Source organism: Heterocephalus glaber, unplaced genomic scaffold (genome assembly GCF_053883595.1).
Source record: "Heterocephalus glaber isolate CG9 unplaced genomic scaffold, H.glaber_assembly_v1.0 deba00001428, whole genome shotgun sequence".
NCBI classification, from domain to species: domain Eukaryota; kingdom Metazoa; phylum Chordata; class Mammalia; order Rodentia; family Bathyergidae; genus Heterocephalus; species Heterocephalus glaber.
Window position 1 is genome coordinate 5,355,015 of NW_028258293.1, and position 16,261 is coordinate 5,371,275.

The window sequence follows — 16,261 nt, forward strand, 5'->3', positions numbered from 1 at the left end:
ACCCTGAGCCTGGCTCTCCGCTGATAACACACACTGGGCTCACAGAGGCTGCAGGGTCGCAGCTTGTGACTTTGCCTAAGGGACCCTAATACCTGCTAGAACACACAATTTCAAAGTTTCCCCCTGAAAACTACCCTCCATGTACAGCATTTAGCCCTCCATTTACGGCAGCTCATTAAGAAGTCCCGGGGTAGTTCTTTTGACAAAGTAGGGTTGGATTACAGCTGAGTTCAGAACCCAGACATGTTTTCTTTGTTTTCTTCCCAAGTCTGCGTTGCTTCTAGGTTGGTATTTCATAACCCGCAAGCCATTTTTGCTCAAGAAGGATTGTGTGGTTTTCTCAAGAAATTTTTTGGCTAGAAATTTCAAAAAAAGTAGGTAAACTTGTTTATGCTTTGCCCATCCCGTCCCCATAGGTCCCCAGTACATGCTGGTAACACACACTGAAAATCAGCTCGACTCTGATGAAGCCAATACATCCAGCATGAAGCTGTGTCAAGATCAGATTTGGAGCTGGTGTTAATAGAGAGAGCAATTTCTAATGGGCCAGGTGCCAAGAACCCAGACTGGTTTCCCTCATACTCGCTCGGCTGGCTTCTCACTGAGTCTAATGTGTGAAGCGCTGCTGGGCTGGCTTCCGAAGGCTTTCAGAGATGCTCGCAGCCTATGGCGCAGGAAAGGCTGCATCGGCCATTCCAATAGCCTTAATCTTAACTGGTCTGGCTGGTGTGCTTGACAAACAGCCCATAGAAACCTCTTCTTTCTGCTTTATTTTGTTCATTCGATGAAGCCTGCTTGCAAAGCACACATGCAGATGCAAAGCTGGACAATAGTAGTAGCATTTTATATTTTTCCAGCAAACGTTTACCAAGGGCCTCAAAGGGCACTAAAACACTGCTTCAGGAAGAGCTAGGTGAGTTCTCGGAAGAGGAGAGGTGGAGCGCCCTGGGAGGCTACGTGGGAAGCTTAGATACCGTCTCACATAGGGATCACCTGCGGTGAAGCCAGGAGTGGGGTCTGCGTTTCCATTGCTTCTGCAACTGCCTTCTGGGCAGAAATGCAATACAGATGCTTTGTGGTGTTTGGTCCTCTTGTTTCTTAAACTTTCTGGGAAGAAGTGCTCCAAAATATTTATTTATATTTTTCTACAACCGTGGCCTTATACGTGTCATGCAACAATTAACACAAGATAAAATTTAACAACCACTAAAATCTGTTGGTTTATTTCTTATACCCATTTCCTTACCATTTTTTGCCTTCTTTATTGTGAAATTATATTTCAGAAAGAATGTTTTCACGTTCATGCCATTTTCTTATCAGTGTAAGCCTTGCTACGCATATTAACGCAACCTACTTGTCCAAGCAAATAAAGCATTCTTGGCATCAAAGCAAATCTGAACTTCTGGGCTCACTTCTGAAGGAAGCTTGTGTTGTTAGCTCAGGTTGAAAGTTTCCTTTTCTGCTGCTTGGCTATCTCATGAAGTGGAGTCGTCCTGATGGCCCATAAGGTTGGTTTTTGAGCTAAGGACTGAGAATGTCAAAAATCCTAAGAAAGAATTTTAGATGTTTTGACCTGATGGAAATTTTTAATGTGCTAGAATGTATTCCTTTTCACTAAATTTCCTGAGAAGTAGGTCTGGGTGAGTCTGGAGTTGTACTAAAGAGATCATCCTGATTAGGCCGCCGTTTCTGCCAACGAGGGACTCAATGTGACGACAAGGAGATTCAGCAGTTATCCTGACTGGTGGAGTTACAGGCGAGACAACTGGATGATTCACAAGACAGGGGTTAACCACTTCTTTGTTTTTGAAATGACACTGACCTTTTCCTAACTCTTTTCCTCTCTTCCTCTTTCTATAGCTGCTTCTTTTTCTCTGTCACACACACAGAGTTATATAAATAATGATGCTCTGTAGGACTAACATTTCGTTGCCCAACTAATAAGAAAATGAATTTTCAGGGTGTGATTTTCGTCTTTTATAAAGTTGACCTCCTCAATATTGTCTTATTAAAATTATAGTCTTGAAAGACTATACAACCAGAAAATGAAGTCTGACATTTTATAATTGTGTTCATTTTCCTTTATAATGTATGAATTTCCACTAAAATTAGAATCTTCAACAAGAAAAGCAGAAATTTCCTTGCTTTACATTACACATTTGTGGGAGAGAGAAAACTTTCCGCTTCTTCTTCCTGATGAGCCATCCAGAATGCAAGCCTGGCTCAGTTGGGTGAGAAGTAAGATACGTGCTTTGTTGTTGCCTAAGTTTGAGGATGAGGGCCCAGCAGCGATCGCCAGTGGATTTTCCCCGGGAGCTGCAGAGGCTGCCCGCTCAAAGAAGGATGCAGCAGAGGCGAAAGGGAGGGGAAGAAGGTTGAGAGGTCCAGTGAGAAGGGCAAGAAGGGCCAAAAAGCAGCTCCAAACAAAGGAAATCTTGGCATGATGTACTGGGCTGCTTTCCTGTTGCTGGGGCCAAATACACAACACCCATGTTTTAGAGGGAGAAATGGTTTATTTGGCTCACGGTTTGAGAGCTTTCAGTCCATGGTCACCAGCCCCAAGGCAGGAGCATCGTGGCAGAAGGGCGTGGTGGAGCAGAGCTGCTCACTTCATGGCAGCCAGGAAGCAGAGGAGGGGACCAGTGCAGAGAGGAAGGGGAGGACCAGATAGAATCCCCAAGGTCATGCCTCCATGACCCACTAGGCACACCCCAAAAATGTGCCTTATTAATCCCCTGGGCAGCTCCTGGGCCAATCAAGTGAATAATTAAGCTTAATCATCACATTGGTTGTTGGTTGGCAGGAGAAAAGGTCAGGGTATGGAAAGGAAGGCAGATGCATGCAGGAAAAGGGATTAAGTAAGAAGGGAGTGGGGCGATCCTGAGCAAAGAACCAAGCAAGTGACTGTGGCTGCAGTGTCTCTCATTAGCTCTCCTTGGGGGACACACAGGCATGGGGAGGAATGGCATATGGTAGAAATGCCATGGGTCTGAGTGGGATGAGGCTGGGGATTGGAAAGAGGGACTAAAAGGCAGGCACAGGCCTAAGCAATATATATTTCTTGATGGTACACCGGCGTATACAATAGTGGCATGTTTAAAATTTGACGCATTGGCTTTTACTTTCTCCAACAGGCATATTGTTATTTGGGTATTGCCCCATTGTGGCCACATTTTCCACCATCCATCCCCGGGAACTGCTGTCAGCATGGATTGTTGGGCATATTACCTCAGTAGTAACACCCAAAGCCTGGGGTTATCTTTCAGTCTCCTCTTGCATTTTATCAAACTTTTATTGTTCCAAATTATTTAGAGGAAGTCAAGTAAAATATTTGCCTTCACCCACAAACAGCAATCACCCCAAATAATTTTCTATGAAGTAAACATTCAATTCTAGTTTATGGCCAGATGCCCAGCACCATTGCTGGCAGGTGTTCAAGGAAGATGCTCTGTTGGTTTGGCAGTAATTGTAGTCCCTTTGGGATCCGCTGTGCAGGATACATTCTCGAAAACATTCTGACTTTATGTAGCCACTGGGGATGACAGCATGCGGACAAAGTAAAGCCTACAGTGACTATTTGCCATGGAGTTAAATCAGGTCATAAAATCCAAATGAGTTTTTCCATAATGTCACCTTTCCCAGAGGTGTTCCACAAAGTTATTATTACTGTTATTGTTATTGATGGGAGGCAATGGGGGAACGAGGAATTTTGGCTCCACTCTGTAAAAACCACCATGCTTAAAAGCAAGGGTTTAAATCCTCCTACAACATTATCTTTTGCAGAATGCTCCTCACATCTCTATACCTTTGGCACAATCGACAGTGGGAGTTTGTTAGACCAGCTTTTTATGCTTCTGTTCCAGGAGAGCTTTCATCTTCAAGGCCTGAGGGTGCCTGAGCATTTGACAGGGTTGCATGGAGAAACGCCGTCCAGGTGATGTGCTGATGAGACAGTGACTGAGTACCTAGTGTCCCTAGGGACTCAGGGGTACAAGGCGACGTGTGGCTTTGTCCTCACGCCAATCACCATTTTGATTTAGTGGAACATAAGGTTATAATTGTGAAAGGCTGCAATAATTATTGCATTCATCCACTGTTTTATAGTCCTTTAAAAACCTCTGTGCATGCATTTATTCATGAAACACTTATGCCTTGCCTACCATGCATGAAGACCACATGCAATTCTGGAATCTATTGTTTTTCATTCTTCCAACCAGCCACTTAACAAGTGAAATGGCAGCCGACAACTAAAAGCAGCTGGTCTGTTCTCCTTTCTCATTTTGGAGCCAGGCAGCTAAAGTCTTTGCACAAGTAACTCTGTGGGAATGGGAAGTGCCGGCTACTCCACTCCTGAGCAGACGCATCAATGAGGTGCCAACAACCAGCTTTTACTGTTTTGGCATCTCAGCTACAGCTGCCCCAAAGTTCAAGATAAATCTGCATGGACAGCAGGTTTGCCTTCACCCTTCTTCCACTTTCCTTTCCCTGCCCCATCTTCTGCTTTGAGTTACCCATTGGCTTCATTTATTTGCTCCATTCACTCACAGCTGACCAGGCGTTTTGAGGCAAGAGGAAGACATTTGCAAAATGTAGAGTCAAAGATCTGAAGGCGAGAACTTTGTTTAAAGTAGCTACTGACTGTGTTAAGCAGACCACTGACGTCCAGCTGTAAAGAATGCAGAAGGCACGAGCAATGCCCCTCAGTGCACACAGTGCGAGAGTCCGAAGCATGCCTGGCACCCAAGGTCTCTTGCAGCCCTGACCAGCCTGCCTGCCTTGGGAATCCCTTCTTCCTAGCTGAAGCTTCCCAGCTTCCGCTGCACAGGGGAGCATTTCCTGAATTTGATACTCAGGTCAAATACCAGTGCTGGTAGAGAAAATCGTGGCAGATGGGACCCAAATGTCAGTGTACTTACAAGTAGCTGTTCCAGTGTGTAGCTTAGGTTGAGATCCCCTGTTGCAGGCAAGTCTTAAGAGTACTAAGGGGCTTCAGACCTCCCCTCATAACCCTTTAAGCCCCGTGTTACCTGAACTTCCATATCACTCCTGCCATGACTGTGGAGAGGAGCAGGAAGGAGCGCTATCTCAGAGAAAATACTCACTCATCCCATTCGCTCAACAGCAAAAGCCAAATAAAACAGTGACAGCCACACCACCAAAGACATTCTCTGTAAGGTCTGAAGATAGAGAATTAAAAATTGGCCGAAAAGGAGAGATTTGAGTCATCAGTGGTGTAAGTAGGCCAGGCACAGGAAAGGCCTCTCCAGCACTGTGTACTTGGGCAGCTGCCGGAGGACAGGGTGGTTGCCTGAGGGAGGTGAGACAGACAGGGCAGGATGAACGCCTGGTCATACGGGAAGGGAAGGTTGTGGATGAGGGAAAAGGAATAGGAGTAGGAAGTCTGATTGTTTTGACAACAGACCTTTAGTATTTTTTCCAGTAAGTTTCACAACATTAGATCGGTGGCCAAGTTATTGGCCCATTTTAAGGATCTGTAGAAACAAAACAAAACAAAATCATAAATCACAATTAAGATTCTGACCCTTAGGGGAGTGGATGTCAGGGAACTCCAAAGAAGAACCCCCGAATTTGGTCAGTGTGATGAAAATTGTGAAACACACTGGAACAGATACAAAAAGTTTGTCATTAGCAAATAAAAGCTAAGTCAAACAACTTCAAATAAATTCATTTTAAAGGGTTCTGTTTAATTCCAGTGAGAGCATCTTTTCCTGTACTTTCTTTGTGTCATTAGTAATGGGATAGAAAGATGGACAGGAAAACTGGATTTATACTTTGATTCCTTTATTACTACTTGTGAAAACTTAGGTTACAGATTAATCCATTAGATGCCAATGTCTTTTCTGTGAACTGGAGAATAGTATCTATTCCAAAGGTCTTGTAAGAAATAAAGAACAAATAATATACTTGAGGCTCTTATAATTTTGAATATTTTCTCTCTCTGTTGGGATGGCTGTAATTTCGAAGCAAGCACAGAATCTTTTAGATGGAGGGAACACATACATTTTAAGTAACAGAAATCTGCCTATGGTATAAGTAGATTCTCAGGGTGTGGGCAGGGACTAGGTTGTCCAAGTTTTCTGCCATGAGTGACTTGCTCAAGTTACGGAAGGCAGGTGACTGAACGCTTCCAATCTTTGGGTTATTTTAGACAAGGCCTTGCTCTGCCTGTGGGGTGGGTGCTCAGATGCTAGGAAGGCTGAGGGGAGACTTCAGCAAACTTGAAAACTCACCTCTGCTTCTGCCCACTGGACTGTGGGCATTGCTCGGCTTCAAGCTCGGTTGTTACGAGATTGGAATTCTTCAAGTCTCCCAGTTTTTATGTGGTGACAACTAATTCCACTTTCTTTCAACATCGTGTGAGCTGAGCCAAACACATGTGGACACAGCCTGTGTGCTACCAGTTTGCAATCTTGGCATTTTAAGGGTCCCTTTCATGTCCGGCGCTCTCCATGACCCCAAGAATAAGTACACCTATCTTGCATGGGGTGCTCATCTTGATGGTTAGATGTGGAGTTCTGCTCCTCACTTCCAGATACAGTTTTCCTATTGTTAGTATTTCACTATCTATAACTAATGGTACCCCTTGGCAATTCTTGTGAAAACAGGTTCTTGTTTTGAAGTTGAGATTAATTCTGTTTCCTGTAACTTACTGAAGCCTATAGCCTCAATTTTCTGGATATTAGTTTAAGCTTGTTTTATTTTGGTTTTTTTTGAGACAGGGTCGCACTCGTAAGCCAGGCTGTCCTTGAACTCATTATGTAGTCCAGAATAGCCTTGAACTTGTGGTGAACCTCCTGCCTCAGCCTCCTGGGTGCTGGGATCACTCCTGGCTAGTTTAATCTTTTAACACATATGGTGGCTGGTTTCAAATCTCCAGAATCTCACTTCATTTTGTGCCAACTCTTGAGAGGTAAAGCTTTAATATACTCTTTTTTTTGTTTTTTGGTACCGGGGATTGAACTGGAGTCCTTGTGCTTGCGAGACAGGCGGCAAAACCACTGAGCTAAATCCCCGGCCCCTTAATACACTCTAAAGTCTCGGAGAAACAGTCTCTCATCCCACCGGTTATGGATTGGATTGTGCTCTCTGAAATTCACCTGCTGAAGCCCTAATTCCCAGCGTACTTGGCCAGAAGGCCTGGTTAGGGTAAAGGAGGCAGTAAGGATGGGGCCCTGGCACAGTAAGGCTGGTGTCTTGGAAGAGGACAGAGTCCACAGGAGTGTGCTGTGCAGACAAAGGCCGGGTGGAGGGACAGGAAGAAAATTGAGATCAGCAGGCTAGGAAAACAGACCTCACCAGCATCGAACCCTCAGGCACCCTGGTTTTGGGCTTCTCGTTTGCAGAATTGTGAGAAAATTAGTGTCTTTTGTTCAAGTCATGTAGCCTGTGGCATTTTGTTACAGCAGCTTGAACAGACTAATACATCACCTACAATTAGCCTGCTGTCTTTGTTGCATTAAAAATTCTACTTGTTCTTGGAGAAACTTTTAAACTGCTCTTTCCCTGTGACTTCCTGCTTAAGACTTTATGGACATTTCTCCATCTTCAATCAAAGGAGCATCATTATGGGAAATGCATCAGACTGTATTTGTGACAGCAGAACACAAACCGTTCGGTGACTCACCCATAAAATGTGAGATAGAGGAAGCCGATCCTTTTCCCGAGTTTCGCAATTTCTCCTCGTTTATCAGCTGCTCCAGTGAGTCGCACGATGCCTACTTTCTTGAGGGTGGAAAGCCACTTGTATGTATCTTCATCATTTTTTAAAACTTCTTCAAAATCCAGAGTAGGCAGCTGGAGCTCTGCATCCCAGTACTGACATTCTGTGAATGAGGAATAATGAAGAGGCATAAACCTCAGAGAAGAGATGGATGGCAGTAGTTCATTCGAGCTGATATGGATTTGTCATGGATTTTCCTAACAGCCACACCAGGAATGCCTCGGTCCTGGGAGCCAGCCGGGCTACCACATGCCTCCTGTCTACAGGTGTCTCCAGCCCATACCATATGTAGTATGAGGGAATGTTGTCTAGCCCATGAATGTTTCTGGTCTGCATGTCTTTAGGAATTCTCTGGCAGGACACTGCTTAGACGTGACTTGGAAACAGTCTGTGTGTCAACAGCAACCTTATACTGCTCAACTCCAAATAGATGATAAACTCAGAATGCTGGAGTAGAACATGCCCATTCGGAGGGGGAGGTAGGGACAGCTGCTTCTTCCTCTTACTTCACCCAGTGAGCAGCTACCTCTGGGGTCAGGTTGTGCACTGGATTATCAAGAGCTGGCATGAGGGAGAAGAGAGAGCTATGTCCGGGATGCCGGGGTCTTGGGCGGCAGAGCTGAAGAAGATACGCTCAGCTGCCTCTCCTTAGTGCTCTCGCTCCTGATGATTAAATGCTCATATAAATGTTCACTGGAGAAAACAGCGAGGAAAGCAAATTAAAAAAATAATTGGCTTGCAAACCAAGCTCTCCCACAGGAAGTGGAACACAAAACAAATGCAAGTTTGCCAAGGGAAACAACTGAGATTTTAACAACTGCAATCAGGAAAGAACAGATGCCAGCTGGTCCATTTCATTTCTTCTTTTTGGGGGAAGGAAATAACCTGAGAAAGGAAAACCTTCCCAACAAGTGGCAAGGTGAGAACTTTATGTTCTCAGTATCATCCTGAGCAGTGCTTCACATTTCTAACTGGGGGATACACATGTTATGGAAAGCAACCCAAAGCCCCCAACTTAAGGAAGAGGAACCGGTGAGAACCTCTCATAGTAGCTATAGACTGGAAATCATCTCCTCTTTGATGTTCCCATAGCTTTTTACTGAAATCAGAATGCATCTTAGGAGTCAGAGAGTAGCTTTGGTAGTGAATAAACACCTACAGGTGCAGAGAGCCCCAGCTAGCTGCATGGGTATTTGCAGTAGTGAATATGTGTATGTATTTAGGAAGACCTATTTAGGCTATTAATGCCTATATTGCCAAAGTTTCCAGGTTGTTAAACATAATAACTTGCATAATGAGTCAGAATTGTCAAGCGTTGAACGACAAACTATAAATCAGGCTCCCCTAGCAGACTCTGGAAATATTCTTCAGTACTAAACACATTCTACCGTGCAAGTGGCTTACAGTATCACGCCGGGCAGTCAAACTGATACCCAGCCACTGGTTCCTGATTTCTCACCTGAACCCTTTTCTCTCTATGGGACCAACCAGAATAGCAACCAGGTCACTGTGGCCAAGAGAAGTGGGTGAGCACCTGGACCGGGGTGCCTTAGACAACAGCAGTCTGGTGGCAGCCGTAAGAAAGCGTGAGGCATGACCGTGCTGTCAGGGCAACAGCTGCAGCGTTTCCCAGAAGAGAGGAGGCTGGTATTTCTTGAGCATGTTACCCAAGGATCACCTGTTGGTCTGTCCCACACTGTACGGAGCCCCAAGGCACGGTGGGTAGGCAGCTGATCGGAAGGGGCCCAGTCTGTGGGGCAGCTGGACAGGGAAGCTGACTGAACACACGCTGGAACCCATGGCGGCGTCGAAGCAGGGTCCGGACCCTGCAGGGGACCAGGTCTTCTGATCTCCATCCAGAAATCTGTCTCCCTCATGCACGATGCCCCCGGGTCTCTTTTCTCATGCCTCAGGTATTTCTTTTTCTAAAATCAGAGTTAATCTTAATGGAAGGAAAACGATCTGCTTGGCTTTGTTTTGAATATGATGTCTGTGTGCTTTCCCACTCCCATTATCTCAGTGCATTTTAAGTCCCCAGCATTTGATATCAATAAAAAAGATCCAAAGGTAGGATGATAAATGCCAAGAATGTTGCCACTGGCTGCCTGACTGGAAAGGTCATTTGGTTTCTAGTTAAGAGAAAAATTTCCTGGGTAAAATGAAAGGCATAATGACAAATCACCGGCACTTCTTTTTAAAGTTTATCGCTAAGATATCTCTGAGAAATCTAAAAGAGATACTAAAAGCAATTTTAAGCTTATTGGCCTTCCAATTGAAATCAGGAAAGCATAGAATATTAGAGATAGATGAGATGATGGAGAATATTTGGGATTTTCCTATCGGCTTGAGAATTTTTCACCACTATTGGGTATTTTTTTTGAGACAGGGTCTCACTATGTAATTCTGACTGGCCTTGAACTCACTCTCACTATGTAGCCCAGGATGGCCTTGAACTCATGGCTATCTTTCTGCCTCAGCGTCCCCAGTGCTGGGATTACAGGCCTGCAGCACCATTAGTTTTTTTTTTTTTTGGTACCGGGGATTGAACTCGGGACCTTGCACTTTTGAGGCAGGTGGTGGAACCACTGAGCTAAATCCTTGGGCCTGACACCATTAGTTTTTATCATCAAACAGAAAGCTTTCCTGAGGGTTCTTCTAGTTTTCTGGCAGAAAGAAAATCTGAGTATAAACATCTTTTCCATTCCTATGCAGTCTGTTGACTAGAATTAGCTATTGGCTACTGGTCTATAGAAAATACATTGTCTTTATCATAGAGGTCTGATAATTTACTAACGAACATTTATTATAATTTTTTTTTAGAAAAATTGTTGTTTTGTATTGAGACTAAACCAGCTTAGAGAAATGGGCTGCAGTGATATTCAGCAGACTTTTCTGCAGTGATAGAAATAGTCTGCATCTGTGTTGTCCAGCCCATAGTTACAGGCAGCATATGGCTATTGAGACTTATTATGTCCACATTGGTGGGTGTAACTGAGCACAATTACCATTAACTTAAACTTTATTATAATTGTGACATGTGTCTAGTGCAATACCCAAGCAGGATTTCCAGGTGGAGAACAGAGGCAGAGAGCTGGGTTTTAATTGTTTTCCTGCCTCTCAAAAGTTAGTCTCTTGCCTCTTTTCTGATACTCGGTCTCTTAATTTATGAAACAGGGGCCATTATATTTACCCTTCAGGCCTTTTGTGAGGTTAGGCAAGGAGCTTACTATTGTGCCTGGCTAACAGTAGACTCCTAACAGCAACAGCCACGATGAATCTTTGCTGAGGCCTTCTAGGAGTCAGGGCAGGGGTAGAAGCTTTGTAAACATCCTTTTAAATCTCCACAAGAAATATACAGAATGGATGCTTTCAGATTTATCATGTTATAAAGGGAACAGATGTCCAAGGTGTGTGTGTCATGATTTGCAGGGCCAGTGAGGAGTCAAATCCAGTGACCAACACTAAGCCTGCAACTTTGTAATTATGCATAACATAAACATTTGATGTCCTGATGTCCTGTCAACACAGCCGTTTTGATACCTTATGTCCAAGTGTCCACGGCTTATTTTGTCCTTTGTAAAGGAACTTTACTAGATACTAAAGAAAGCCGAGTTATAATGAGGAGGCTTTGTCCGAACTTGCTCAGGCCTGGGTGTTTAAGCATAAACCTTGGCTCCAGTCAGGATTTTAAAGGCAGAGAAAACACCGGGAGCAAGGCGCATTGCATCACCTGTAATGGCTGTGCACCTGTTGTGAAATGAGTCATAGCTTCACATGTTTAGAAACTGGCCGGCTTCTCTTCTTTCATTGGTCAGTGTCTTTCGCTGACCCATGACTGCTTGGTTTCCTTAAAGGCCAATATCGTGTTCCAAAGGGTTTCAATGACCACGAGGCAGGAGAACATAATAGGGATTAAATTATTTTTTTCACATGAGGTCAGTGTTCCTAAAACTCTTCAGTTTGTACTATGATGAATCAAATTTCCCCATAAGGTCAACATTGAACCCAGCCATTGAATTTGATTTGTCTAATTCAGTTTGCGATCAGAATCATGGAAAGAACCAAGTTTGTGAACCGAGGTGCCACTGTATATCTAAGAGGATGTGCCTAGGGATCATGCTATATATACTTATCACATGTTTGAGTGGATTTTTATTTCTGTATGGATTGTTTTTCCCATCACAAAACAACACACATACATATATTACTGTTTGTCTTAAAAATATGGAAAGAGTTTTAGAGTTTTGAAATAAATGTACTATTCCTTAGATGTGTATAATGAATTGACAGTCCAGCAGAAAACAAGGCTGGTAACCTAATACATGGCATAACTCATAATTAAATAACTTCAGATTTGCAAGATTTTACTGCCAGAGCATGGCTGGAATGGGCTTTAAGATCTGTAGAGTTTACAATCTTTAAACTGCGGTTCTAATTTTGGAATGCTCTGGCTGGGCTTTGCTGGAGTTGGAGACCAAGGGCCATAGCTCTCACAGAACCAACATGGGCTACCGTACTCTGTCCTATTCTAAGTGTGACCTTCACAGACAGTTTCCAAATTCCATATTGTCTTGAAGGTAAAATACTCTTAATTTTCAGGGAGAAGTATGACTGCATTTCATTAAATCCACCAGGAAAATCATTCTGTAGTATCTGCACAGAATATTAAACTTTTACATTGCAAGAGTACTTTAAAAGCATTTTCCCCTTTCCTCCCAAGAGCAAAACGTAACTATCCGGGGAATCAGAAGAAAATCCACTTGACCAGCCTAAGTCATTTGTCAGGAGAATCCATTAAAAGCAACCTGATGTAAAACAAGGCAAAACAACAACAACAAACAACCTGAAGTCTCACACTTGCGTCTGCGTACATGAGCAGAGTGGAAAATGATGGCATATGTGAGTATGAACAGCCTTCCTAATTTAACTCGCGGCCTTGCTAACAAATACTTCCTCCAGCACGTGCTTCACACATCGTCAAACCTAGGAGTGAGCTCCACACTGGCTGCCAAGGAGCTGGTTGTACAAGGTTTCCTTCAAAGGGGTGCGCTCCCTCGCTCGCATTCCAGGGCCCTGAGGGACGTTTCAGAAAGGGAAGGACAAAGAGCTTCTTGAGCTCACTGTGCTCGGCTTTGTGGTGTTATTTCAAGAGCGCCAGAGCCACTATCCACCTGGCACCTTCGCTGGGCTCAGCCGTGGCTCCCAGGCAGCTCCCAGAACTCGTGGTGCCTCCGCAGGCCTCTCGCTGCCTTTCCTGTGAACACCTTGCACTGCCCCGCTGCAGACAACCTGGGACCCTGCGTATCCCAGAGGCATCCGAGAGGAAGGAGGCAGGCGTTTCTCTCTGCATGGGGGAACCTGCCCTCCTCGGGCCTTTTGTACTTCTTGTTCCAGGAACTCTACACAGGCTTGAAGGCTCTGCTTACCCGTCTTCTCTTGGGTTGAGATCTTCCTGACACGAGGATAGGAAGACATTTCCTTTGGAGCTACCCAGGGCCCTAGCAGAAGCTGGGAAGCAAGATGCACCGGTAACCGATGCCTGCCGCTCACTGTTTGACTGCCTCTTCTCCTGGGCTTGGTGGCTTCCCCACGCACCGAAGCACATGCTCCCCAGGCACAGAAGGAAGCCGCTGGGGCGTCTGGGACCAGAGTCGAGCGGCACCCACACACCTGCAGGGCCCGGGGTCTCTGGTCTTCCTGGCCACCCAGTTCCGTGCACATCCCAGGCACAGTTCGTGCCTCGTTATGCTGAACCCCTGCATGCATCTGTGGGAGGCCTGGCCAGGGCGAGGAAAGCACACTGAGGAGTAAATGCGGACGTGGTTGCTGCCCTTACTGGGGACAGGTGCATGAACAGAGAAGCAAACAGATCAACACATAAAAAATTGTGGCAAGCGCTGTGAAGGCAGCAAGTGGGGCCTATACCAAGGAGAGGCAGTTACTGGGGCCAGGATGGGGAACCTGCTTATCTGGGATAGTTAAGAAAGCCACGTGGATAAGCAGCTGTCCAGCCTCACGGGCCAATGCGTGTCCTAACCGGAACACCCACAGTCTGACTGCAGATGGGGGAAAAGAAGCTGTTGGGAGGGGGAAACAGGCATCAAAGGCTGGCGGGAAAAGCGACTATTATTTCAGAGCTTTTTCCATGCAGCCAGGGAAACAGTTCGTTACACCTTACCCCACGTCCTCGCCGCCGCTGTTCCTCAGGACACTCACAAAGGTACGGCACACACCTCTGCAGACGCTGTGGCCCCGGTGATCTCTGCTTATATCCAGCTGCCTCGCTCTGCCGAAGTGCAAGCTGCAAGCGGCTTTTGTGGCCCTTTTTTGACCCTGGAGCTCTGAATTCCAGAACCACACAGAACGTGGAGCTTTGGAGATAAGCAGACATACGGGCTAAGCTTTTCCTAGGCTGGTAGCACCTTCTCTCTGCCACAGCGCTCCGGGTTTCCGGGAGCCCAGCGTTACTGCCGTCTCTGCTCTCCTCGCGCGGTGTTCAGGGCACTGGCACCAGGACAGCTGCTGTCTTGGGCTGGACAGAATGTTCTGAATGTGGTCTGGTCCGTGCCCGTGTGGGTTTAACGAAATAAGACGCTCGCTAGGAGAGACTTAATGTAGCGGCCTGCAGCCTGGCCACGCCCGCACGTGAACCGGAGGAGGCGGCTGTGGCCGGGGGAAAGCACTGTGAGGCGCCGATCTTGGGCCTGACCGTGTATCTCTGCTCATCTGTCTTTTAAACTCTCCTGGCTGACTTGCCCTCCTGTTCTCCAGCCTCCCATGTCTCCTCTCCTCCTGACTCTCAGCTGATGGCTTTACCTCTTATTTCAGTGAAAAAAAAAGACAGAAGGATTCGAGAGAGCTTCCTTACACTCAACACCCTCCCCACGACTTCCGCCGGTCCAGTCCACCAGTGTCTATGTCCTCGAGCCAAGCAGACGCACTGTGATCCATGCATGTCACTGGCCCTTTCTCTGCAGGAATGGAAATTCCCACGGACCAGGATCTTTCTCTCTTTTGTTCACCACTAAATATTTTGTTTGCCAGTGTCCCCTGCCTCATATGCAGCAGACTTCCATCAGTAGCAGTGCGTGCATAGTGCATGGTAGGTGGTCAGTAAATCAGCTCTCTTACAAACATCAGTTCTTTCCCTAGCTTTCCCCCATCTTGTGGGAAGAGAGGCAAGTCCATGGTGACCTCCGTGCCACCGCTGCAGTGACAGTGCCAGGAAGCCACACAGACTCCTGCGAGCCCCGGGAGAGGAGCCTTCAGCCGTCCCCAGTGCTGTCCCTCCTCGTCCCTGTGGACCAGGTCTTCACCTCTGCAGCCTTGCTTCCTCCTGTGCAGCACGGCTGTGTTCATGACGCCACCTTGGTGGAGCTGTAGCTGAGGCTCAGAAGGTCAGCACAGGCTGCAGACTGGTTTGGGGATGGGCCAGGAGCAGATCACCGCGGGAGAAGGCAGGGGGGTGCAGGCGAAGAGGTGGTGCCAGAGGTTGGCGATGCCAGTGGCGTAGGCAGGACTGAGGGGAGGTGCGTGGTGCACGTGGCTGGGGTTATTTCCACAGTATATCGTCTGCGTGACACCGTGTGCCTGAGGATGGCTGGTATTCATACTCTGGAGATATCCTTAACTAACGAATTGATGAATGATCACTTTCTCCCAAGTCTACTGATGATCCCAGCTTTTCTGTGTGCTAAGTGAAACGAATCAGACCCACAAGCTTAAATATCACAGGGTTTCTCTTAGACAAGAAACCCAGAGTCTACATAAAGAACAAAATAAAAGACAGCTACAAGAGTAGGGAGATAGATTTTCTCAAAGGGAAAGGGATGCAGAGGTGAAGGGGTAGAGATGGAGGGAAAGAGGATGAAAAAAGGAATTAAGATGTGCTGTGTCCACAGACCAAGTCCTCACGAGGAGAGGAATGGGAACATTAGGTACAAAAAGTGCAAACGTACAAAAAACAGGAAAGGGGTCAAGAGGTGGACAGAGGTGGCAGGGAGGAAGAAGAGGGATGGAAGAAGAAATTCAGATGTGTCACGTACATGGACAGTTCCCCACAGGGAATGTGATCGTTGTATGCTACAAACATGTACGAAGAGAAAAAGATCTGAAAATGTGGTTCTGCATCCTTGATTGCGGTTAGTTTTATAATTGACTCATCTTATTATTGCCTTTTAAAAATTCGATATAAATGAAACTATTTGCCAACTCGGTTTTAGCTCGCTGTTGAGAGGAATCAGTCAAACGTGCTGTCTTTGCTGAGTCCGTCCATGCAACAGTTCACCTTGGAGACCCCGGGTGTGAGGCGACACGGTGCCACTGTCCCTTACCTCCTCCTGTTCTCGCCCAGACGCTCCTACTCTGCCTCTATTTTTCTTTCTCTTTTTTTTTTGGTACCGGGGATCGAACTTGGGACCTTGCGCTTTCGAGGCAGGCAGCGGTACCACTGAGCTACATCCCCGGCTGTGCCCCTGGTTTTCTGTTCATGGCTGCCTAAGTGAGAGGAAACGGGAAGAT

General features: G+C 46.1%; 1 protein-coding gene across 3 annotated transcripts in view; it reads right to left on the reverse strand.

Moving 5' to 3' along the window:
* Window positions 1-16,261, reverse strand: part of Bbox1 (gamma-butyrobetaine hydroxylase 1) — a 54,487-nt gene that overhangs the window by 16,851 nt on the left and 21,375 nt on the right. For all 3 annotated transcript variants that reach the window (XM_004851576.4, XM_087211516.1, XM_087211515.1), the window contains exon 4: window positions 7,646-7,844. In XM_004851576.4, the coding sequence (XP_004851633.1) occupies window positions 7,646-7,844 (199 nt within the window). The remainder of the gene's footprint in view (window positions 1-7,645; window positions 7,845-16,261) is intronic.